This window comes from Scomber japonicus, chromosome 9 (genome assembly GCF_027409825.1).
Source record: "Scomber japonicus isolate fScoJap1 chromosome 9, fScoJap1.pri, whole genome shotgun sequence".
NCBI lineage: Eukaryota > Metazoa > Chordata > Actinopteri > Scombriformes > Scombridae > Scomber > Scomber japonicus.
In genome coordinates, this window is record NC_070586.1 from 20346748 (window position 1) to 20373697 (window position 26950).

Genomic DNA, 26950 nt, shown 5'->3' on the forward strand with positions numbered 1-26950 from the left:
CACATGGCTTCTGGATCTGAAACCAGATATGGAGGTGGTCAGCTTTATATTTGTAATCTGTTTTAAGGCCCTGGTATATTCCAAAACAGTCTTGGACATGGAAAGCTGGCACAAACTCTGTTTTGTTTTAACTGCATTGGGTATCTGCATAGGCAGATGTGTTCACACATGTGGAGATGGCATGTGTAGTTTTCGCTTCATGTGGGTGGTCAACACAGACCTCGTGGACATGAGCCAATGACAAAATGTAGGTTCCACTGTGGCTACATGGACAGTTAAAGTATAATGTGAACTTTATTATCTACGTACAATAATTCAACCACAATAAGGGTATATCCAATGTAGTGATAAACAAGAGGAATGTCAAGTCTCAGTAAAATAAATGTACTCTCTGATTATACAAATTAGACCATGACAATGACAATGACATGGTATTTATAACTGTACTCATTCTCTTATACAAATAGGACCAACTTTGTGATTAGTGAGTCTCAAAAACACTCACGCAACCTCCCAATGCTCATGTTACTGACGGTATTTTTTAATATTAACAACACAATGATAATCTGTTAAATGAGTAATGACTGCTTCTATCTTCTGTCTAGCTCGCTCTGTATCTGTCTGTGAGACTTACAAAACACACCGGGATGATGAAATTTTTTCAGCAGCCCCTAAACGAGAGTCATTAGAGCACATCACAGGCGCTCATAGATTTCTTTGAAGATAAAACGAGTGCTCCTGCAAAGGGAGAAGCAAAAAGCAAGGTAATAATAAATGGCAGAGGTCCTATCCCTCTTGCACCTCTCAATTTTTGTCTTCCTCATAGTTTGTAGTAAATGTCTCTTTCATTATGTCACTTTGAAGAACAAAAGTAAAAAGCGAAAAAGATGATAAGAAAAAGAGTCAGGGAAGGAGAGAAAGAAAGGGTGAAGGAGGGGTAAGAGAGCAGGAAGGAATTGTGAATCTATTTTACAACTATTATTAAGTCTCACCCTTTTTATTACTCATTAAGTAGTTTTCATACAATCCAAGTATTGCCCTTCCAGGTGATTTTGTGCCTTCCTATAAATTATCATTCATTTGCACAAATGATGCATCAGTGATAGGCCAATTTGACAAATCAAGCATTCAATTGGGCAACTCCTCAAAGAGAATGGGTCAAATCAGTCGAGCTGAATCAAAATTCTGTCCAGTCTTTCAGTGTCCATGGTTGGACTGCACTCCATTGAGCTCCAAGTGAGCCAATACCCTTGTTAACATAAAGCAAGTGTTCCGAACTAAGGCAAACTGCCTACTTTGGCAATGATTCAAAGCTTGCTGGCTACTCTCCAAGATGGCCACAGCTGGAACAAACTCACAAATTGTGAATCAAGTGAACTGGTGCCAAATCGATTCACTGCTATTGGACAGGAAGAAAGAAAGAATCAAGTTAATTAAAATAATCTGTCACCAGTACAGTCCATGCTTTTTCAAGACCCAGCTCAGGGATGTGGCACTACATTTTAAATGATGGAAGACTGGTTATATTTTAGCAGACCTCAAATAGATGATAAAAACATAGAAAAAGTGGGACATCATGTATAACAGAAAGTGTCTACCTATAGTAGACTATAATCTGTAAAATTAGGTTCATTATATTTCTCTTATTTTGTGTGATATCATACGTTACAAATTGATACAAGTATAGTGCCGTCTTTCTGTTTCTACAGTTTAAATAAAAGGAAAATGTAGTAAAATGCCATACAAAGTCAACTATACATAACTCACAGTTTGAAGCTACTCAGGAAAACACAGAATTGTGGTCTCTCCTATGACTGTCTGATACCAAGAAGACGGTGAAGGAATTGTATAATTCAATGAAACATCCATCTTGATTAATTTAAAATACAGGCCTTTCAAAGTCCGTACTTCCATCATACAAGCAAAGATGTAAATGATTAATCTACCATGACTTCCTTAGTCTGAGAGCAGAATAAGAAACTTTTAGAACAAACAACTGTTTGAAGACTTCTTTCATCGGCATAACAAAAAGATTGCACATGAGGGGAACTGGTCATAAGACAAGAGAAAAACACTCATCAAGCAACTCAAATTGAAATGTAATGATAAAGCACACAACATAAACCAAAGGTAAATGCTCTGTCAAAGAAAGAAACACAAACATGAGTGAGACAAAGGGAAAATGGATGATGGTAAAACATAAAACATCAACTTACATGTGAATCCCAAATCACTCTTTTCTTTGCTCTCAGTGGACTTCTGAAACAATGAACCTTAGGACAAGAAAAGAAGGGGGTTGTGTAATGGATGGAGAAAGAGAGAGGAACACAACAAAAAATCAAACAAATGAGTCAAACAAAATGGGGCAAACATGACATGACACAGACACACAAAAACAATGCCTTGACAAGTTTCTTTCTGTCTGACTTGTTTTATCTGTTTAGTTGTCAAGACGATATGAAATGAAGGCTGGACGAAGACAAAAGAAGAAAATGATAATTTGAGAAATTCTGATATTTGTTGGACAGTTAGTGCTGTGTCATGCTGAGTGGTCTACTTAGTTGGGGCAGACAGAAGGTCTATGACAAAGAGGAACTGCTGATGTACTGATGTATAACTGAAATGCTGGTGTATAATTGATAAAGGAAAAACAGCAACATGATGGGCTTAAAAGCTTTCTGCTAGACCAGCTGACCGTAGTAGACACACTGATTCCGCACCAAAGGGCAAGAAACACTGACAAGGTTAAGTGCAGTGATGCACAAATATAAACCTACAGTAACACTTGTGCACAAATAATGTAGTACTCCTTTCAACTTTGAGTGTGCACTGGCCTATCTTGCTCCGAGGAATTTTAATGTGAATTTGGTTATAATTAACATGATTCTATCACATTTGTAATTCTTGTGTTTAATGACTTGGCAAAATGCTTCTTTTTGTTTTTTTACATACTGGTTAATGTCTAAATCAGTGATCATAGTAAAAGCAACATGCCATGACAGATATGTATCATGCTCTAATTAAACAACAATTGAAAACATGATGAAGCATAATTTATTTAGTTAAGGTGCATGCTCTTGCAGTGACTTGCAGTCAGTTTTAGTTAGTTTTATGCTTTTTATGCTTAATTGTCTATGGTGGTTAAGAGCAAGCACTTTAGACAGACATTTTATTATTGATCAGCAGTGATGGAGCTTTTAATTATCGCTGCCTTGACTTGATCAACCTAACTCTCATCTGCAATAGAGTCATGCATCATTCTTTCAGGACAAAGTATACTAGAGACTTCCTTCTGCAATGAAATACACAGAATCAAATCACCGGGCTAATGCTAAATCTTCAGTTGCCCGACTTAAGTTGAAGGGACAAAACTTCAATTTGTGATCATTTGAGTCAAGTTAAGAAAAGGAAGCGAGGGAAAAGAAGAGGTGTCAGACTGTCTTGGCTCAAAGGATTTGGATAGCGATCTGTCTAGAGATGGATTTGGGAGTCCATTTTGTCTTGATTGGAGAGCAGAGGTGACAGGAAAAGCTCATGGAGGGGGCATATGATTCTATATTAATAAGTGCCACTGTAGCTCTGCGACTGTCAGGGAAAGACTTGACTTGCCTGATGTTGAACTTCTATCAGTATCGCTCCATCCATTCTGTTTATCCCATCAATTCCCACAAATATTCATAACAACTGTGTATATTCATCCAAAGACAAATCCTGCCACTCATACTTGGAGATTTCAATCATGTGACCCTAAAAAAGTCTTTGAAGGCTAAACAAAAGCATGAAACTACAGCAGAGAGCAAATTAGCTGAGAGGAACCTTTGCTTGTTTTGTCATGAAAAAAATCACAGGCATACAGAAAAACAAGAACAGCACCAACATTACAACCGATGACTCCAGGAGCAGAGGAGCAGAGCAGGAGAAGAGAGAAGTTGAAAGGTCCTTTGTTTCTCTAAAGATAAACAATAGCTCTAGTGCTGACAATATCAGAGGCAAATTACTGAAGTCTTGCGCAAGGCAATTCAATTATATCTATAAGATATTTTCAACATGTCTCTGAACCTACAACATATACCTAACCTGTTGAAGCAGGCTTTGATCACCACTCTTCCTGAAAGCAGCAGACCCAAAGCTTTAAATGAATTCAGCAGTCACCTTCTTCTCTAGAAATTAAAACCTTGGAAAGGGTTGTGAGGACAGAGTGTGCAAGGGAAACCGAACATGCACTTAACCCTATGCAGTTTACCTATTGTGCACACCGAGGAGTTGGGGATGCTACAATCACTCTACTTAACCTTTGGTTTAAACACCTAGAGGGGAATAAGACCCATGTTAAATTGCTATTTATTGATTTTTCTTCAGCCTTTAATACTATTCAATCCCACATTTTAGCCATGAGGCTGACAGAGCTTTTTAAGTTGAGTCACAATCTGGTGGTTTGGATAATGGATTTTTTGACAAACAGAAGAAAAAGAATGAAATTGTTCATTATGTTCATCTACTGACTCACCCCAGGGCTGTGTTCTCTCACCTTTACTTTATATTATGTACAAAAATATGTGCCAAAGTAAGCAAGAGAACACGGCCATATTGAAATTCACAGATGATTCAGTCATTGGTAGTCTATTACATGACAATGAGTCAAGCCATGGCCTAGCCATTGATCAATACTGTATGTCACTTTTCTTGGAGCTAAACATATCTAAGACAAAGGATATGATCATAGATTTCAGAGATCATGCCTACGATCAATAAAGACCAGGCTGGTGACTGTAGGAAATATCTTGGGACAATCATAGACTTTAAATTGAAACTTTGACAAGAACTGTGAGGCAGTAGGTAAAAAGGGACATCAGTGTTTATTTTGTCTCTGAAAACTGTCCTGTTTTCCCATTGATGTCACCATGATGACCCTCTTTTATCTGACTTTTATTGAATCAATCTTGTCTTTTCCCCATGTGTTTTCAGAGACAGTCTCGTAACCTGTCTCTGAAAAATCAAAAATCTTTGAATCAAATTGTGAAGTGGGCTAGTTAGCTTATAGGTAAGTCTCAACTCGAAGTCTGTCAGTTCTTTAGTCCTCATAGCTGCAATGTAAGATGAGCTCTATTATTCAGTACTGTTCCCATCCCTTACATAGTGAATTCCAGCTCCTTCACTCCGGCTGTCAGTTTGTGGCCTCTAGGTGGAGAACAAAACAATACAGAAATGCTTTTGTACCTGCAGCCATTGCACTTCTAAACAAAGCTAGCACAAGATTATGCACTTCACCCACGCATGGTACTTTAAGCTTCTGAGTGAGTGGGTGAGTTTGTGAGTGTGTTTGTGTGTAGAAGCTCTTTGTCATGACCTTCTTAGGAGTTTTTGTACTCTGATATTATTTTTGATACTATGATGACACTTGTTTTAATGTATTTTGTTTTGATGTCCTTTGAATATATAACACTGTGATGTCTTGTTTTTAACTCTATGATGCTGAATCTTCCATCTGCAATACAAATTTTCCTTGGTGTACTAATAAAGAAACCTTGATGTGTTGATAGTTATAGGAAAATGGCAGGGTAGATGAGAATAAACGTTTAAGAAAAAAGAGCAGAAAGCTGCTAATGTGGAGCACAGGAAATAATAAGACAAAGTGAGGTGATTTTAATTCACGATGACAAGACACACAAAGGGAAGAATAAAGCTTTCAGTGGGGAGATGGCTTGTTTGATGCTCTGCACTCCATGCGGATCGTTTTGTATAATACAATACAAACATGATTCAATGTTCTATCCGAGCACTAAAAAGTTACATAACAGCTGGTATCTCAAGTGATTACAGTGGTTTTAGAGACCACACTGCAGAATTTATTTGCTCCAAATGCACTGTTATGTACTGAAGCAGAGTCTCTCTCTCCTTCTTTCTCTCTCTCTCTCTCTCTCTCTCTCTCTCTCTCTCTCTCTCTCTCTCTCTCTGTCTCTCTATCTCTCACACACACACACACACACACACACACACACACACACACACAAACACAGAGTAGGTAGTGAGTGAGATGTCATGCTCTCCAGGATCAACACTGAAGCTCTGAGTGAATCTCTTCTAAGAACTGTGATCGATGTGTCAGAAAAATGTCGACAGGTCAAAAGATATAAAACAACACAAACAACTCCTCCCCAAAAAAACCCCTGAAAGTCCTACAACTTCTGTCACAAGCAGACACACATACACATTTAGACTTGCATTGATAAAACTCATAAGCACAAAAAGAGAAGAGGCACTCCAGGCAGGGCAAAAGTGAGGTCAAATGGTTTTCTATCTCTCAGGATTTAACGGGACAACTTCAGAAATAAAGGCCGCAAGAGACCGTGCAAGAGATTAATAGAGTGGGGGGAGGTGTTGGTGGAGAGAGAGAACGACAAAGAGAAAACAAGGGAGAGTAGAGTGAAGTGCTTTTTGAGCACAGAGTCAATTACAGAGCACTATCTAAAACATTAACTCCCTCTCCACATTGATAGTGTTGTATCTGTTCATTCACAACCCTGAAACCCAAAAAGTTACTTTTAAAACCAGGAACTAGCCAGTGCCAAGTTTTTTCCGTTAAATGGAGTCTGAATATTTGGTGTTAACTGGTGAAAGACATATCAAAATTAAATAATTGTACTTCATACTCATATCTGCAATTAATTTGAACAAAAATCTATTCTCTACACTAAATGAGGGGGCAATGAGAGGGGAAAAAATGCAGATAGACAGACAGACAGACAGACTGACAGACAGACACAGTTCATGGCTTCCTGTTAATGCTACAGGAAACAGTTGAAACATTAGTGCTGACATAAAACGTTGGTGGGGTCATTTTAAAGACAGAAAATCAATCAGGGGAAATGAGCCTAAATCTATACCTCTCTAGGTTTTATCCCAGATTCTGTGGCTATACCTCACTGGCCTCAGGGAATCCTGTTGATGAATCAGTACCACAGTATAGAGCACACTGTGTTGGGAGTGGGCAGGACTCTGCATACAGTAAGTTATGTCAATAATGTGTCTACACGCAAAGCTTTTTAGGAGATTACATAATATTATTCCATTGCTGATGACATAGACCATCTATTAAATCATCACTATCCCCTCCCCTCTGGCTGCAGTTACAAGTCTCTCACACAAGCAAAGGCTCACTTGGCTGAAGGCTTTGCGCTCACTGGTACAGTATATTTCTCCAAAACAGAAGTCTTCACTGCTCCACACCATGTGTGCCTGCTATTCATTAGTTTAGCCTCATTTAGCTTTATATACTTTTTCAAGGGCACCTGGCAGCAATTATGTAGCAATTATGCAGCTTTACAGATAAACAAATCTATATCATTAAATGTACCTATACAATAAAAGAGTAGATATCATAGAACTGCAAAAGTACTTGTAAAATTGCCAATATGAATCAAAAGCTTATGCTCAACAAGCAAAGCTCAAACCCTAAAAATGACCAGTTCCTTGTTGAATTCAGGCAGAAAAGCTTAACTTGACCAAAGTGTTTTTTCCCTAAATGTTCTTGCCGGAGAGTCTATGTATCTGGAGAAAAATACAGCACATAAAAGCTCTTTTATCAGATTCAGTGTAGCTCAAGTCCCAGGATCAAAGGGATATAATTATTCACATACTTCTGTTAAATGTATTCAGAGTTTTGGTCAAAAAAGAGACCATCATAAAATAAAGGTCAAAACAAATTACATGCCTGGCAGTTATCAAGCATTTGAAGTAGCAGATTTTTTTTTTCATTATTCATTTAGAACATTTTCTAAAGAGTGTTCCCTGTACAGGTTGAGTTTTACTTCCATACACTATCTATCACCAGTATCTGTTTTGTATCATGAGGTCAAGCAAATATGACTTCAACTGAACAAATAAAGAAAATGTCCCTGACAAGTTTTTATGGAACTTAAAGAATTTAAAGTTAATAAGACCAAAGCAAAGATTATTGAAGACTCAGAAAGACTTGAGTGAAATGTCTCTATGGCTGCCATGTTGTGTGACTAGACAGACTAATGAGAATGCATGGCATAATTACAAGCTCAAATGTGTGTATGCACTTACTAAAAGTATAATTTTCTATGTTCACCTTTTCTCTTTTTCTCTGACAGGCCTCTCTCTGTTTTCCTCTCTTTCCCTCTTCATGTCAAATGCTTATCTGCCAATTACTCTGAGCACAAGGAGTAACAAGCAGTATTCCTACAAGTCAACAAATATAATTGCCTTCACCTTGGAAAAAATTCTGCTGCTTTGCACAATTATGACTCAGCCCACATTTTCCATGCACTTTACCACTAAATCACTGAATTTTGGGATGAATTTTCGTGATTGTTCCACCTCATTATTTAACATTAGTCTCTTATAAAACTGACCATTTTTGGCAGGGGTAATAGACAAAAAAGTTGTCAAAGTGAGGTTAATCATTGTGACTTTCAGAAACCTTCACATAAAGAGAATAAAGTACACATGTAAGGCAGAGCAAAAGCCAAACATAAAAATAAGAAAAGGGGGCAGGTAGGCTCCTGGAGAGAACCAGAGGGACAGAGAGGAGGAGGCAAGGAAAAAAAATATAGCAATGAGGATAGGAGACTGAATGCAAAGAAAATGGGTTGCAAAAGGATAAATGAGGGGAATGATGAAGAGGAGGGGTAGCGGGTAGCAGAAAGAAGCTACAGAATGATAGAAGCCATACTGAAGCCAAGAGGCATACTGCTTAACTTGCTGCAACACAGGCAAGTAAATACATACACATCATAGCGGCAAAAGAACAACAAAGCAAGGAAACTTTCAATTATTCCATACATGCCCAGAAGAATAAAGCTCATCAAAGTATCACATATCATTGAAGGCTGATTCAGGGTAATTATCTGTAAGGAAACGACTGTCTATAGTTTCATAAATGTAATCACTGAGATTACAATAACATTTTCAAGGATAATCATTCATGGATCTCATGCTACTGTACACTTCACTCACTATTGCCTTTGTCCTGTGACCCTAACCCTGACTACGCATCACCAGCCCAATGATCTATTCCCAAAAAAATAAATGATCACCTGAAACAGACACTACAAGGCATTTGTTCAAATTGGCATAATCATCTTTCATGCTGATGAACTTCTAGTCTGGGACAGAGCTTAGCGTCTACTCACTTTGCATACAAAGTCCATCAGTACAGTTCTGAGACTGGAGTACGAGCCCCTCGCAGTCCTTCCCTCCATTTTTTGGGGCTGGGTTGTTGCACTCCCTCCTCCTCCACTGGGTACACTCTGTCCCACAGGCCGACCACTTACTCCACTCTGTCCACACACCATCCACTAGAGAGAAAATATGAAGAGAGAGGGCAGGGGTAGCAGAGAGAGAGAAATATGTATAACAGAGTTAAGAGATTGAGAGAAGGAATGAGAAAGAAGATCAAGGATAATGTTCCCAAATATGTACTATAAGTGTAGCATACTATATAGAGTAAGTGTGCAGGAGTGAGTGGAGGACAGAACAGGTAGAATCTTGGAAGCACAGAGTAAAATGACACAAATGAGCAGTGGATACAGAACAGTATAGCACAGTATGGATACAGTGGAGTTGATATAGTAGAATATAACTAAACAGCACAAACTAGGCTTATTATTGAAATTGAAAAAGAATAGGAAAACATAGAGTTACCAGTGCAAAGAGTGGTACATGGCAATTTTTGTATGGCTTGTCCATCACAGGGGAGTCCTCCATTGAGAGGGGCGGGGTTAGTGCAGCTCCGTGTCCGTTTCTGGAAGCCCCGCCCACAACGACTGTTACACACTGACCACTCCGTCCATGTCGACCAACCACCATTCACTGTGAAGACAGAAGATATTAGTCATTCTTTCATCCTTTATCAGGCTTTACTTTCACCATTTTTCTCTTGATGGAGTCAGTATCTGTTTTACAGATGCCAGGAGGCTTGGTTGTTGGAGTATAAGGACAACAGCTGGATTCTCCTACACACAAGAACCACACACACAAAAACAAAGAAAGTACTGTACAACTTTTCGATTACCCTGTTTCTACTGTAGCATAATTTTCCCCACTGTGCTGACAAGAACACACAGAAAAGGGCAGGCGCACACACACACACACACACATACACACACACACATACACAAACACACACACACAGTTGTAACCCACTAAAACACATGGTGAAACACACACAAACTCATGCTGCTTGCAAACTGCTCAACCCTGAACCCTTGCTAGAGGGAGCACAGGGAAAAAAGGACTATTATATGAGGGGAAACATGGTTCTGAGCTTTCTGAATACAGAAAGTTTTTTATGTATCTTTCTTCCTTTTCTTTGCCTCCCTGTATATATTTTGCACTTCCTATCTATTGTTTGTACATCTATAATATGTCCCTGTATCCTGTCATATTTAGACGTGAATGTTCATTATTATGTCATATTTTTCAGTTTTATCACTCAGTTTTTCATAAGATAAATGTGTCACCCTGGAGCAGAGAAAGATACCGGTGGATGAGAGGCAGACAGAAAGATAGAAATCAGGTATATAGTTAGAATGAGTCACAAGGACACCCAGAGAGAGAGAGCTGACATCGGGAGGGGTGTAGTGGGTTGAAATTTCTCTGCAGCTTCTCGACAGCTCTGTCTCAGCCTAGTGGACAGTGCCCACTCCTTTCCCAACGTCCAATTAGAAATGAATCATCAGAGAGAAAGTAAAAATCAGGTACAGTCACTTTTGTCATCAACTTTCCTGGTTTTCTACACTTTTTTTTCCTACACTTTCACTTTAAAAAAAAAATCTCTCCATTTCTTCACTCACCTCTGTTCTCTCACACTCTCACGTCCTCTGTTCTCCTCACCTGTCTCCCCTCCATCAATGTTCTGCTCCATTTTTACCCTTTATATTCCTCTGTTTTTTTCCATAACTATTTCACCTTGTCAACAGCGTCAGCTGGGCCCTTGTGGAGCCGAGAAGATTGAAGCACAGATTGAACAATCTATTTCTGTAAGGATACATCAGTGTCAAACCACTCCATCTTGCACTGTCTGTATCGAACACGCACACATCCACCGTTATTTTTGATTGAAACACTCCTCCTAGTGAATAGAGTCAGTTTTATGTTTGAGAGAAACACTGTGTGTGAGTGTAGGTATGTGTGTCCTCTGCTATACATTGTTTGTCCTCAAAATGTTTCCTTTCCTCTCATGTCAGACTGGCATTTGAAAAAAGAAAGAAAAAAAAAGAGAAAGCCGGACAAGGTATATGAGGCATTTTCCTCTCCTCAACAAGCTTTTTCTTCTCTGATTTTTTGTAAACACAGCACAAGAAGTGTTTTGCCTGAAAAACAAACTAACACCATCCTTAGCCGAGCTATTCAAAGTTATTTTTTGTTGTTGTTTTTCCATAGCAGTTATCATGCCATATGCTGCACAATTCATTTGGTGGTGAGATTCTTGGCTGAAAAAAGACATTTGGAAAGCCCACGTATTCTAATTTAAAACTGAAGGTGTGATTGGTGGATTTTAATTGGAGGAGGTCAAGGGTGATGTGGGTATATCAGGCCACTCACAAAGAGAGCATGTTGGCATGATAGTAGAGCTAATTTCACGTGGCAGATGGGTGCTGGCTTGGCTGATCAGAGACACTGTTGGGTGGCTACTGCTAGAATATCAGTAATGTTTTAAACATAAGACATAAAAATGTATGTTTTTGTATAATGACAATAAAATAATTGTATCTTATCTTAACACTTTAGCAAGATGCGCGCACACACACACACACACACACACACACACACACTTACCGTAAACAATAACAGTAGCTGTAGTGCTACGTCTTTTGGCCACAATGTTCTTTGCCACACATGTGTAGTTGGCTGTGTCAGACAGACGTGCTTGTTTGATGATCAAGTTGTGGTCGATGGTGATATAAAAGTTTCTGTCCTCTGCTGGGTCAATTATCTCTTCGTTCTTCAACCACTCCACCTAGTAGACAGTGAGAGGACAATAGAAAGGTTTTTATGAGCCAAACATCACCTTTGAGGGACAATTGACAATATAGAACTGCAGTTTTTATTTGATTTAACAATGGTAAGATTTGCTGTTTCCATGACGCCAAAAACAATTACAGTATTCATCAACTTAAGTTCTTTGCTTTTTGCTTTACCATGTTACATTTTGCCAGCTGCAGGATACTGTAAGATCATGTTATAATCTTGTTTTCTCGACTGAGCCATCTTGCAAGCTTGGTGAATAAAAAGAATGTAAAAAAATAATTTAAAAAGTGGTTTTGAAAGTGATGTTTTTCTAAAACAGTCCATCTGTGAAAGTGAAAGGAGAAAACCAGGAGAATAAAGTTTAGCTGTTGCTATAATCTTGTTTTTCAGCCTTTCCAGATGAAAAAATAAATAAGTGCTGGATGGATTTATAATAGGATGCTGTTGTAATCTTATTTTTCAATGACTCCACACAGAAACGCTTTGAAGAAATGCCAAATACCACATTAAAATGAGAAAAAGCAAATACAGAAACAAATTAAGGGTGGGGTGTGAGGGTGTGGGGGTGTGGGGGTGGAGTCTAGTCCTTACCATGACTCCATGACTACAACAACTACCATGAATCTGTTTTGGTATATCTTGTAAATTGTAAAATATGGATACAAATTACAAGCAAATAAATTTACTTAAGGGAGATAATGTATAAAAAACAGTTATAATAATAATAATAATAATAATAATAATAATAATAATCAGAAAAACTAGAAAAAAGAGTTGCATCTTAAAGATCAGCTCCAGTCTACTCTTCACAATATGGAATCTCAAGGTGGCAACGGTGAAAAGGAGAAGACAAATTTCCCAAACATATGCTTTCACAAGATACTTTGGGTGAAGGGTAGGACAACGGGAAACTATCCTATTTATGAGCCTAATCACATTTCCTGAGTGCTGTATTTACTGGTGCACACCCTCATAAATTCAGCCTGTCCAAGCTTTATGGCAGCCACATAAATGTCCGAGCCACATTGTTTAATTCACGTTGTTTAATATCCTCCTCCCTTTGCATTAGGAAATGGAAATCTCAGATGCAGAAAAGAGGACATTCAGTGTTATTCTTCAGTCTACTGCCTGCTCACGCTTGGCTGTCATTCTTCTCGCTCAGTTATTCCACCTGCTTCTCTCTCTATGATCTTTAGAGATTCAGCGGTGCACTTTGGCCATGAGGCTCCCCTTAGCTCTGAATTCCCAATCTTAAGTGAGATGCTGTGTGACCTTTCAGTTTCTATTACAAAGTAAAGGTTATGATGGAGAAAAAAAAGAAAGACAAACAAACAAAAAATATATAGAGAGCACAAATGGTGAAGTGAGGAGTTTATCCTTTTGCTGTTAAAGTATAAAACAGTAAAGTTGCTCTCTCACAAACAAAAGCAAATTCAATGCATCTTATAAACAACAAGACTCGTTGGAATGGATTTGTATTTATTCATGTTCAGGTTATATAGACAAGATGTAACATGGTCCCAGAGAAGAATAAAAAAAGACATCTATGAATTTTGATGCACACTGAACTCAACTTGAATTGACTTACTTATTTGGCTTGTATGGAATAAAAATACTTAACATTATTTTACAGTTGAGCATGAATGGATTAAGAACTATTTAGGAAAGGGATGTTTGAATTGTGGGAATGTGCAGCAAAGTTGTGGACCTTTAAATTAACCCAAACCTTTCAATAAAAAATAACAACTATGAATAGCAGGAAAAAAAAAAGTTTTCCTATTGACTTACTTTTCAAAGCATATAGCCATGAAATAGTGTCTCACTCCTGACCTGAATTTACCTCTCAATGATCAAAGCACCATACAGATAAAATATCTGTATGTTGGCAGTGAACCGACAACTCAGGGGACATGGAATTTGAGAGGATGAAAGATAAAACTGGAAAACATTGTTGAAAAAGGAAAACGATCCCAAGTGAAATACTGTATCACTTCAAGCTGCCTTTTGATCCCTGAGAGACTACAATACAATTGTGCCTTGACAGTATTCATCTATTCTAATGCAGCCACTGCCTCTGTTAGGCTGAGTTGAGGACTAACGTCACTGTCATTTTCCTCGACTGACGTAATGGCACATTGTCCAGTTGGAAATTGTTAAAATTTAAAAACGGAAACACTGTGGCTGTGATTCAAGAATCTCCATTGCCTCACAGTATGGACACCTCTAACCCTTTCATGTAAAAGTGCTGCACACTGGCACCAATATAGGATATCTTAAGTGACTTACTGTAAATGAAATGTGTTTTTCACTGTATATCATGTACCTGAAGCTCCCGAGCCACCTTTTAAATGAGCTGGAGTAAACTGTAAGACACACTTGTTAAATGTATGACTGTATTTTAGAATTCATGAGCATTTGCTTCCTCATGTGCACACTTAAAGTTTAGAAGACTGGAAGAAAGAGTCTATAGGGAAATAACTATAGGGGATGGCTACATTATTTTAAAAAAATATGGAAGAAAGAAAAGGAGCAGCCCAAGGCATCTGATAGAGACAAAATACACTAGTTGTTTTCTTTGATGCTTTGAGATTCAGCTTCTCTCACAACAATCCATAAAATTGGATATTAACTCGTAGTTGTGATCACACGTAGACTGTGGTTACGATAGGATCAAAAATTAAAGACCAGTTTTGTCTCAAATGAGAACATGTGTTGTCTCTAAAATGTACAGAGCATCTAAAAACTAAAAAAGTGATCAATTACATTAATAGTTTCACTTCAAATGTTTATATGGACCACCTACTGTATAGGTCATGGACTCACAAGATTGGAGGGTGTATGGAACATGTCACTGTAAAATGACTTCTACCTAAATATGAGAAATTGAGGGAATAAAAGTTGTGACAGATATGGATGTGGTCCACATTTTTTCTTATATCTGTACATAACTAAACAATGCAACTAAGAGACTTTTCCAATATCTATGTATTAATGATTAACTTTCCCTCTTAGTTCTTTTCTTAATTTAAACACTATCAATAAACAACTTTCAGTCAGCAAAACCAATGAGGGCAAACACTTTCTTTTAAAAAAGTAATTTGAAGTCCAGTTCCAATTAACCCCCAGGAACCTTCTGCTTTATTATTTGCTTACTCTGACAATTTGTAGCGTCAAAGAGTAACACACACAAAATATCAATTGTGTGTGAATGTAAAACAAGCGTTGAGTATATGAAACACACCTGTTTTTTATCTAATGACAAGTCCTGTGAGTGAAAGTATCTTTACACATTACCAACTGAACATCATCTAAATGATTAAATAAAATGCACACAAAAAAGAAATACACAATTTAGCAGTACCAGTCATTTGATCGAAGATGTATGGATTATAGGGATCATATGTAATTGAATCCATTTGGTATGTATAGCTGTATAGCGGCATAGATGTATAGATTTCTGATTGTGAAAAATCATTCCAGCCAGTGATGCTTGCTCCAGTTTAAGGTATGTGACCAGAACATTTTCCAGAAAATAGCCACAGTCTTTGATGATGCCTGAAGGTTGAAGCATGTGAGACTGATGCGGTGCTCTGCTGGGCTCAGACAAAGAGACCACATGTGGTGGCTATACTACCACTGCCATTGCATCATTAGCCACAGCTGGTGTAAGTGTGCGTGTGTGTGTGTGTGTGTTTGTGTGTGTGAATAGCAGAGGGTGGCTGATTGGATCAAGCCAACCCCAGGGGAGAGTGTGTATTTGTTATTTTAACTCTCGCCCCCACATCACTGGTCTCTCGGCTTTATCCACACACAACTACACACACACACACACATAACAACACCCATAAACCTTTTGTTTATTGCCATGGTGTAGAAATGAAATAATGGCATTATACATGCCATTATGTGTGGAGATACTTCCAAAGCTGGTGGTGTGTGATCACACACACACACACACACACACACACACACACACACACACACACACACACACACACACACACACACACACACACACACACACACACACACACACACACACACACACACACACACACACACACACTACCCTTTGATACAATTGCACACACACAAACACAAGATGTAGCTTTACCCTTTGTTTCAACTGTAACATGAGTTTTTAAAAAAGGTTCAGGAAGAGTCCATTCTTCTTTTCTTTAAAACAAAGAATTCAAATGGCTTTCTTTTCAAAGGGATGAAGGCTTTGTCTGATCAATTATAAACTGTCTTCATGTATCCTTTCTGCTTGACCCTGTAACGACTGGTGAAATAACTGGCAAGAAGACTCAATCACACAATTCGGAGACAGAAATCTTGATCAAAAGCAGTCTTTACTTGCAAAGGTTCATACACAGGGAGTCAGTCAGAAGATCCGGCAAACAAATCCAGCAAGGAGAAGAAAAACGGTGAGGTCCAGATAAAAATTAAAAATTAAAAAAACACACTAAGAGGGGGGAACACACAGACTAAATGCACTATGGAGGGAAGGATAATGAGGGGTAGGGTAGGCTAAAACTGTGTCTAAATTCAAGGGCCACAAAGGCTTGTCCTTCGTAGACCCCAAAGATCAAACTGAGTATTGCTGAAGGCCCCAAGAAATGGAAGTTAGATTGCTGTATACCTCTACACTGCAACATATTTTAACAGTGAAACTGTATATTTGTTACAATAGGAATTTAAATCAAATCCTTTGCATTTGATTGGACCGCTAAAAGTGGGTGAGGTTTTGAGTTTAGTGTGATACAAAACTGAGCTACAGAGGACAAACTTCCCTCACCTCAGATCAGGAGAACAACATGGGAGAGACGAATTAATCAGATCCCATTGGTGTGGAAATGAAAAAAGCTTTTGGGAATCTAAATGGTTATTTTGTCACCTAAAGAAAAATTATAACTTAATAAGGTGAAAATTAGACCTGCTTACCCTGGCTCACAATCTGCACTATATTGCTGCCTGTTGGTGTGAAATACATTCTGGAACAGGTTGGGCCACGAAGGATCTGTGGCTGCCTCAATCCCTAAATTTCAGGAAATGAGGGCCGTATTTCTGGGCCACATTTGAAGCAGCATTCAAAATGGGACAGCCTTAGTTGCACCGCTGTGTGTGGGATGTCACAGACCCATTGACCGAGACATTGATTTGGCTACAGCTACTGTATAATTCAAAGCTTGTGCCTTTGAATACTAGATAAAAGTTTGTATTTCCTGAGCTATAAATAATATATTTGCTTAAATGCTTTTTTTGTACTGTTTGAATACTGCATTATATGATTTATGAGGAATGATTCATTCAGATATGTAAATATTTCCATGTGTTTTCTTACTCCTAACTTAACAACTAATGTCCCAACTCAAGCTGTGCAATAATATCAATGCAGAAGAAAAGTGTTATGTATTAGACAATCTATTGAGATATGCATCTGTCTTTGGCAGTGGAACAAAGGTTTGAATGCATGCTGTGCAAGATAAGGCCAAGATATAGAGAGATATAGTCTCTTTTGTTGCACTGGAAAGCAGCACAAAGTGTTTTGAAACGCAAAGCTTTCCTCATATCTGCTACTAAGAGCAGGAACATCTTAGTCACACTGTGTCACTAAAAGAAACACAATATATAGATCTTGCAAAAGCAAAACAAATGGCAGACCAAGAAGTGAGATAAAACAAAGAATATCTAAGACAAATGCTAAAATATGACATGCTTTGTAGCAGCACTACAAAGTGTCTCATATGGGAGTTGATAACAATGTAGAGATACAAGGTCTATGGATAAACCTGCCATTGAATCACAACATTCATTTTTTTAAGTAGCAGCAGTCTCAAACACACACACACAGTAAGAGTATGATGAAACACAATATAGACCAGCTACAATAAAATCTGATCCTGCAATCAAACTGTACGGTGTGTGTTTGAGAGCCTGTGTGTGTGTCTGTGAATCACTGAAGTGTTAATATGTTCGTCACTGAGGATTATCCCCTTGATTAGCTATATTATCTCGATCCCTATAAGACCACAGATGAGTGGGTTAAAGAGCTCTCATAGTGATTACTCTACCTATGAGTGGGTGTGGACTGAGTGTGCGTACTGTGTTTTAATAATACCAACCCCAATCATTTCATGGTAAGCTGAAACCGAGGTGTTGGACAGCAAAGGACAGAGACAGTGAAGACAAAGACAAAGAGACACAAAGTGAGTAAACTCCTCCTCTGCAGACCACAGGGTCTTGCAGGGTCCCTGCACTCTGTTTTTCATTTGTGACCCTTTTTAAAGGGTTCAATTCTGTTAGGAACTTGTACGGTTGGGTTAGGGCTAATTATTATTATCATTATTATTATTATTATTATTATTATTATTGTAATTATTATTATTATTATGTATTTATTTACTAGGGACAGATACAACATACATAGACAGGCTGAAATAACTGTCAGATGCAATTACCACAGTGTTTATAATGGATGCTAATAACCGTCCTTAGAAGAGCTTTTGTGAAAATAAACATTAAAATAGCGAAGTAAAAGAAAAAAGTTATCCAATGACATTGTCTTTTCTACTCCATGCATTCTTCTTCCTTGTCAAAATCTACCACCTTTACTCACAATGCAACCCAACTTGAATTAATTGACTGTACAGTAGATAGCTTTGAGCTGCTTAAAGCTAGGGTAGGTAATATATTTTAGAAGCAATTCTCTGTATCTCCTGACAACAATCAATAAATGAAATGCTCTGGCAATAAGAAGAAACAAAAGGTATCTGTAGCTGCAGCAAGTCTGTAATAAGCCTGATCATTTCATTGGAGGCACACAGGCACACACATGTGGGGCTTTTAGTAAATAATCAAATAGTAATCACACAAATGTATGAATGTGGGTCTTGTCCTCTGCAACCCTTTCCACCGCCCATACACGTACACACAAGCTCATGCACACACAACTGCCAGATGTACCACACTCATTATTATTGGCTCTGACTGGCATCTAGAGAGCCATCGCCGTAATTGGCATGCTTGTTTCCATTAGCAAACACTCACACATGCACGTATGCTCACACAGACATATTAACAAAGACACACACACGAAATACGCCAACCCAGTTCTCAAGAGCCCAGTCAGTCCAGTCAGCAGAAAAGAAAGCAAGAGGGAGAGACAGAGGAGAGAGTGAGGACATTAAAGGAGAAAAGCAAGAAAAATACAAAGAGACAGCGACAGAGGATGTAAGGGTCAGAAAGAGAAAGAGGAAGATGGACGCATTAAGAAAAGACAATAGATCGAGTGGCAGTAGGCTGGAGAAAAAGACAGCAGTTGGGAGAAAACATTGAGAGGCATAGACAGAGAGGGGGGGTGACAGAGAGAGAGAGAGAGAGAGAGAGAGAGAGCGAGAGAGCGAGAGAGAGAGAGAGAGAGAGAGAGAGAGAGAGAGAGAGAATGAGACATGAGTGTTGGCAGAGCATACCATCTATCTTTCTCTTCTGCTGCCATCAGCTTTCTTGACACAAACCCAGACAATTGGCTATAACTGCGTGTGCGTGCGTGTGTGTATGTTGTGTGTGTGTGTGTGTGTGTGTGTTTATCAGAGGATAATACCAATAGATGCCACACACACCTACAGAACACACACACATAACCCACCTCCTGATGTGTAGCTAAGTAGAATAGTAATCAAGCTATTCATTAGTGCAGTAACAAAGGCCATTACTGGCTAATCAACAATCTTCAAACTCAATCGAGGAAAGCTAATAGAAATTTAATCCATCAGCGCACATGAATATGGTGAGGATTGTGTGTGTGTGCGTGCATGTGTGTGCGCACTGATATTAGACAAAACAATTAGCTCATTGTGTAAGATGAACAAAAGGACTTTGTTATTTCAAACAATTACAGAAGAGTAACCATCATGGAAAAAGAAGAAAACAAAACAAAACAAAACAAAACAAAAAAACAACAAACAATTTGTTGCAAATTGCTTTCGTCAGTATCAAATAAGAGTAGCTCTTAAAGTGAAATCAGACTCTAAATGTATCAAATGAAATTACCGTGATACACCAGGAAGTGTCTTTCTATTCCTCATTTATGGTGGTCATTGCAGAGTTAATACACAGACGGGCGTCGTGGAAACATACAGCTTTGTTGGAGGCTGCTTAACCCTGTTGTACAAAAAGCTCACCCAGTAGATATAAACTTGACCGCTGAGCATATGTAAAACAGTTTTGGATCTAACATTTCAGTTTAGAATTTTCTAATTAGGATTAGGGATTTAGATACTCATTAACATCTCTCTAATGTGAACAAAGTACTTTTATAATTTGGAGGGTCTATTATTTAACATTGAAAAAAATACTGCCCAACCTTGGTGTGGTAGCTCACTCAAAACTAATGAATGAATCCCGATCTTCACTCTTTATAATAGGCTTCCTATGAAAGGTACTTTCTTGTTCACCATTGTCTTATTGAGGCAAAATCCTGATGGTGTTCATATATCCTAAATGAATATGAATATGACACCTAGTCAAACTGGATTTGTTTGATACCACTGAGATATGTTTCCATCTGTATAATAGAAACTTTGTTAACTTTACTAGACTATACATTTATATAATGCATATCATATCATATTTTAAGCAACTTTCACTTCAGATTCTCTGTTTTCATACATTTTCAGATCTATTCTTCCTGCAGTTCTGTGTTTAAAATGCAGCCTATTCCACAGAATGAAGTAAACAATCGCTGTGTTACCGTATATGGAAGTTGTCTCGCATAACCAGAAGTCCTGTAATTTGCAAGGGCAAAAATGGAGACCATTGATTTGAGAAAATAAGCTCAAGTAAATTAGATTTGCACGTAGAAGATGCAGTGTGTGTGTTTGTGTTCATTCTCCTTTCTCAACACAGCCATGACTCTTATCTCGCTCACCTCAGTTCTTGGCACGTCTATACCTGCCAATTTAAAGTATTGTAACAAATACAAATAGCTACATTTGGTGCCAACAAAACCCCTGGTCTAAGTGTCTTCTCAACTTCAAGGGCTTCTCCTTACAGCTACCTCTACTACAATCACATGCTCTTCCTCCACCTGCATTTGTTAGTCATTCCTTACCTTTAAACAAACAAAATTAATCTTCTGTTTCATTCAAATTTCGTTTCATCAAAGTTTTGGTCCTTTGTGCTTGTTAGCAATATTTTATGACTAACCCAACTTCAAAAAGAGTGTCACTGCTGAGACAAATTCACCTCAGATGCTTCAGAAATAAGCACAGACATTGACATTAAGAGGCAGCGACAAATGGTCTTCATTTGAATTGCCATCAAATAACTGTGGTTTGCCTCAAAACATGGTTCAGGAGTATAATAAGGGTGTTGACATTGACAAGAGGCTGTTTCAACAAGTACATAGAAGACAAACAGGCAAAAAACAGGGAAATACATATGTAAGGAGACAGATGGACAAAACAGAATATAACAGTCTAAAGAGACAGAAAGAAGAAAATGCAGAAAAAGATGTCAAATACAGCCCCAAGAAATTGACTGATTTACAGGCTATATTTAAAATTCTTCACAATGTCCATGCAGTAACAAGGAACAGTTGTTAATGATGACCTTGCCATGAATTGTATTGATTGTGTGACGTGTGATTTTCAGTCACCTATAGTATATCTATGCTGTTTCACTTCCGTGTCTTAATTGGCCATATGTCCTGGTTTTTCTGTCTGCATCCTCACTACACTTGGGAGGTGATTAGGACAATCCTGCTGCCCACTGCCACTGTGGGGAATTTACTACAGCCACGAACCCCACTATAACACAGTACATGCCAGGGCTGGGCAGATTGTGCAGGTTAAAATAAGGTCATTGTGCATGTGTGTGCGTATTTAGACAGGGTATAAGGGAAATGCACATGTGTACTGTATGTGTGGATGTAAGTGTGTGTGTGTGTGTGTATGTGTGTGTGTGTGTGTGTGTGTGTGTGTGTGTATACCAACATGGGATTTTAGACGCTCTGACAGTTTAATTAACTAGATCCAGGCGAATGACATGAAGACCCAATTAACCACCATGACACAACTGGGTCGCCATCGACGAACATCCCACACTGATGTTCTAAAAGACACCTTTGATAAGGAGCAGTTTAGTCTCAAAGTTGTTATTCCTCTAACTTCATATATATTTCCTATAATTCAAAATAAATAAATTAAGTAATTGCGACAATATGAGCAAAAGACATATGGACATTGCACAAGACAAGAAAGGCGGCTGATGAGCAAAGAGATGATGAAGATTATATAACAGTTTCATATTAACCAATACAGTATTTTGTCTAATTATTTAGACAGATCTCTTTTTTGGTAAAATTGAATGTTTATACAGCAAAAAAATTTAGAAAATGTGGACCGTAGCCTTCTACACAGAACTGTGTCACCATTACAGAGGAGAGACTTGCTGAAGTAAAATTATTACTTTCCATAGTATACATTCATTGCAGTGTTAAAAAGAGGGACAAACTATTAATAAACCCAAAGTTACGTATGTAACTATGGTTCTATGAATCCTGGATGTGCGACTCTGCCTGTGCCAGGGGCTCAAAGGAAGGCAGACACAAAACGTCCAGCACCAGGGGCAGATCCCATGCTGGAGCTCTCTGTGCCTGTGGGGGTCGTAACCTCAAGGCTCCCTTTAGAAAAAGGGTCACAAGTCTGTGGCACCCCACTGTGTTGTTATCAACTCAAGCATGTCGAGATGAAATGGCTGCCACGTATACGTATACCCTCAGAGTAGCAGGGGACCATCCGCCATTCAAGAGTGACTGTAAGAACTCCAGAATTTTTGGAACCGTACAGTGCATAGGGTCCTCACCCCTGTCTGAACACCATACAGAAACCATGTCCTCCCCGGACAGAAGGGGGATACCAACAGCAGCCTGTGGCCCTGCTGGAGGACCCTCGGCAGTATTTGAAGAATCAGAAGGATTGGTGGAAAGGCATAGAAAAGACCCTTTGGCCAATTGTGGGCGAGAGCATCCTGGCCCAGAGGGCTGGTCTCCACTGTCAAGGAGAACCAGAGGGGGCAATGGATCGACTCATCTGTAGCAAAGAGATCCACCTCTGCCCTGCCGAAGACATTCCAGATATTGAGCACCCCCTCTGGATGAAGCCGCCACTCCTCCGGTGGAGGTTTGCAATGAGATAGGAAGTCTGCAGCCTGGCTCCATTCCACAGGCAAAAACATTGCCCTCATGCTGGCTAGGCGGGGAGGTCCCGCTGGGGAGGTTCCACTGGGACACTGCGGAGGGTTCTCTGGCACGTCTCAGTAAGAGGTGAACTGTGGCGGTGAGCCTGGACAACGGTGGACATCAAGCGTCCCAGTTCTCTGGACATCAAAGCAAAAGCCTGCAGAGACGCGTCACCAAAACTGTGGACGGAAGCGTCCAGCATATCGTCCTGCAGCAATGCTGAAAGAGCAAGCATCAGATGCCACAGAGATTTGCCAATGCATCCCATGCGTGCTGCTGCGTCATAGGCCTTAGAGTGCAGATCATCTGTAACCCGACACTGGGGGTGAGGACACCTGGCATCCGGCCTCAGAGCCTCATCAGGCGAAACAATGAGAACCGCTATAGTCGGCTCAACCGCTGGCATGCGGGCCAAGCCAAACTTGGCTGCATCCTGCATGGCTGCCAGGGTCCGGCCATCAGATGTTGCATGAGAGAAGGATCTAGTATCCCTCCAGCATGCGTGCAACTCCCTCAGGTATCTAACTAACTAGCGGGTATCTAGCTAACCCGACGGAGGCACAGTAAAGGTGGCAGGGGCTGGACCATACCTGAAAAAAGCACTTGCATGAGCCAGCTGAGCTTTCGGAACGTCCAACTGCAGGCGGGCCAGGACCATATGAATGATGACTCCTTTAGAGCTATCCTCGGACCCAGCACCACAACTGTGGGCCAAGGAGCGGGAGCTCACCCAAGAGGCGTGGCAGGCAATGTCCTAGGGAACCACGTCTGCCCCATAGTCAGCAAACTCAGTGACTGATGCCGCCACAGAGAGCGCATCATCCACCGGATCGAACATGGCCGCAGGAGGAGCAGGAGCACCCACATCCCCTGCACCAGTCCCAGAGTGGAGGGCTAAGAAGAGGGACATCACTTGATTAAGCTCCTCAGTCAACGGGTCCACCTTGGAGGCCAGTTTAGACTGCTTGGCCCTCTTCCCGGAGGAGACGTTTAGATCGGCTAGGCTAAGCTGGAGGCAATCGCTGGGCTGGGGTCAACTGTTCTGGCTCCGGGACATGGCCCAGAAGGTCCTCAGCCAGTCATGAAGCTGCAGTTCATGCATGGATCCTCCGAAAGCCCCTCACTCAGGTGTTCGAGGTCAAGGCACAAAGGATACATATCATGACCATCTTCAGGCTGCAGAGAAGCCAGACAGGCCGAGCAAGAGTGGTCACCAAACATGGTGACAACCAGCAAAATACAAACTGAGAAAACAAAATGAGCAGATGCTGAGAGAGGGAGCGAACATACTGCCTTCACCAACAGGTGTTGCACAAACCTCAGTGGAACACGTCTGCTAACTACAACAGCACACGCCTATGCTGGGAGCAGGAGCGAGAGCACTGCCTTCACCAGCAAAGGTCAGCTTGCTGTGCAAAAAAAACAAACGGGCACAACCGCAGGTGCCACAAAAATACAAACTAGAGTAGGCTGAGCGAAAACACCAGTAAAATTACCAAAAATAAAGCAAACACAGCTCAAGATGCTGATGTTTACAGAAAAAAATGAAGGTAATAATATACACCTATACTGGGAGTGGGAGCGCACACACTGCCTTCACCAATACAGGAAAACTACAACGAAAAGCAGGTACAAGTTGTACAAATTACTCACAGATATAACAGCAGTACAAATGTTGGGAGAGGGAGCGAGTAGACTGGCTTCACCAACACATGAAATTACAATGAAAAACGGGTACAACCAACGGTGTACTGATTACACAGACAATAGTTCAAGCGGACACAACGCTAACTGCTAATGCCTGGAAATAATAAAACAAATGTCGGGAGAGGGAGTGAGTACAATACCTTCACCAACCGTTATTTAACAAAAGAAAAAATATTCAAAAGAAACTTATCACTACGCCTGGTACTCAGCCAGTTGTAGAGACCAACCGATGATGATCCGAAGGGGTGTCCAAGGCAAACCGCAACAAAACTCCTGTCTCAGCTCGTCGCAGCCCTTGGAGGGCTGGCAGCTCGCAGCTCCGACAAGTTTGTCGGCAGGGCTACCAGCGACGAAGCAGCAGTGAAATGCACGTTTAGTTTAGCTAGAGCTCACTGACATACGTCTACCTGCGAAGAGAGAAGATGAAAAGGAACAGATCCTCTGATGTCACCGGAAGATATAGGTTAGCTGGTGTCAATAGGGGTCACAGGTGACTTTGTTGGTATAAACACTGGACCTGCGCATGTGCGAGATGGAGATATTCAGTGCTGAAGCACCGCCTCTGGGGGTCAGTAGGGATGAAATAGAACATTTATAATCAACTTAATTGTGAAACATAAGAGGAGAGAAAGAAGGGAGAATTATCTGAGGGTTTGTACATAAGAAGAACTAGGACTGCTAGTGTATGTCCCTAAAAGAGTCATACCATGAGGAATTAAAGTGTAGTTGGGCATTGAGGGAGAAGCACATATATAAGGAAAGAATCCCCAATGTGCAGCAGAGTGTGAGCAATAGCGGAGAGCTCTCCAAGGTGTCCCGTACAGACAGAACTGGGACACAGGAGGACACCCAGTTGGACTGGGACAGGCCTTCAGAGGCCTATTTATAACTACTCCACTGCACCTTGGTACACTTCCAATGAATGATGCATGGTACGTACACATGATACATGAGTATTATTTTACTCAGCTGTGACTTGTGCTAGTGAATGTCACGTTGTTACATTATATCAAAATGCAGTATTTGCTTTGCAAGATTCAGTGCTGTACTTTTTAAGAACCAGATACCTTTTTTACTACAGAATGTGCCTTAAACTAAAATAAAGCAACAAAGCTAAAGGTTCCTCTTTTTGCAATGTAAGCTTACAAATGATACAAAGGAGAGATAGGAAGTAGAAAAGTGAAAGTAGGTGAAGAGACATGAGGAAAGACATTGAAGCAGAGGCCAGACAAGGAAGTTGTTTGGCACTAAAGGAGGTCACAGATGTGGAGAACAGAAAGTGCATTGGTTTCTATAGCGTGAACACATGTGCGCGCGCGCACACACACACACACACACACACACACACACACACACACACACACACAAACCCAATGCTACCTCTGAGATTTAACACAGGTGCAGATGCTTCACAGTGATCTATCAGACTCACCCTCTCATGTCAACATTCAAGAGTAGAGAGAGTGAGAGAGAGAGGAAAGATGGATGGGGAACAATCTCAAGAGAGGGTCGGATAGAGAAAACGTATTTCCACGGCAACAGTGGAGGAGGGAGAGAGAGAGAAAGAGAAGGAAGGAAATATTGAGAGTTAGGGAGGCAGTGATTATGGTGGAGGAGGATCAGGAAACAGGGAGTGCAGGCTGGGAGCAGATATCTGTTGGTGATCTATTAAAGCTAACCTGACAATGTCAACAAATAGGCAAAGGAAGCCAGAGAAGAAAGGAGAGAGAGAGAATGCAATGCGATGAAAAGGACAAATGAAAAGGTAATGAGGACGAGACTGAAGGAACAACGATGCAATTTGGAATTTCCATACTATGTCAACAATTAAGGAAAGAAGGATGCAGGGGGAGCACAGAGGGACTGAGGTGCTGAATGGAGAGAAAAAGGAATGCAGAGACTTTATGCGGAAGATATACTGGTGTAATCCATTAAGCCCAACACTTGGGAAAACAAGAGAAGAAAAGTAAAAGGCATGTGAGGAATGCAGGGGAGAAAGGGAAG

The 26950-nt window shown here is 40.0% G+C and overlaps 1 protein-coding gene across 1 annotated transcript in view; it reads right to left on the reverse strand.

The window, feature by feature from the left end:
• LOC128364399 (netrin receptor UNC5C-like) overlaps positions 1 to 26950 on the reverse strand; it is a 200016-nt gene that overhangs the window by 33355 nt on the left and 139711 nt on the right. The window contains exons 5-8 of the mRNA XM_053324932.1: positions 11806 to 11986; positions 9670 to 9837; positions 9159 to 9323; positions 2217 to 2273 (exon numbers count right to left, since the gene is read on the reverse strand). Coding sequence (XP_053180907.1) covers positions 2217 to 2273; positions 9159 to 9323; positions 9670 to 9837; positions 11806 to 11986 — 571 coding nt within the window. The remainder of the gene's footprint in view (positions 1 to 2216; positions 2274 to 9158; positions 9324 to 9669; positions 9838 to 11805; positions 11987 to 26950) is intronic.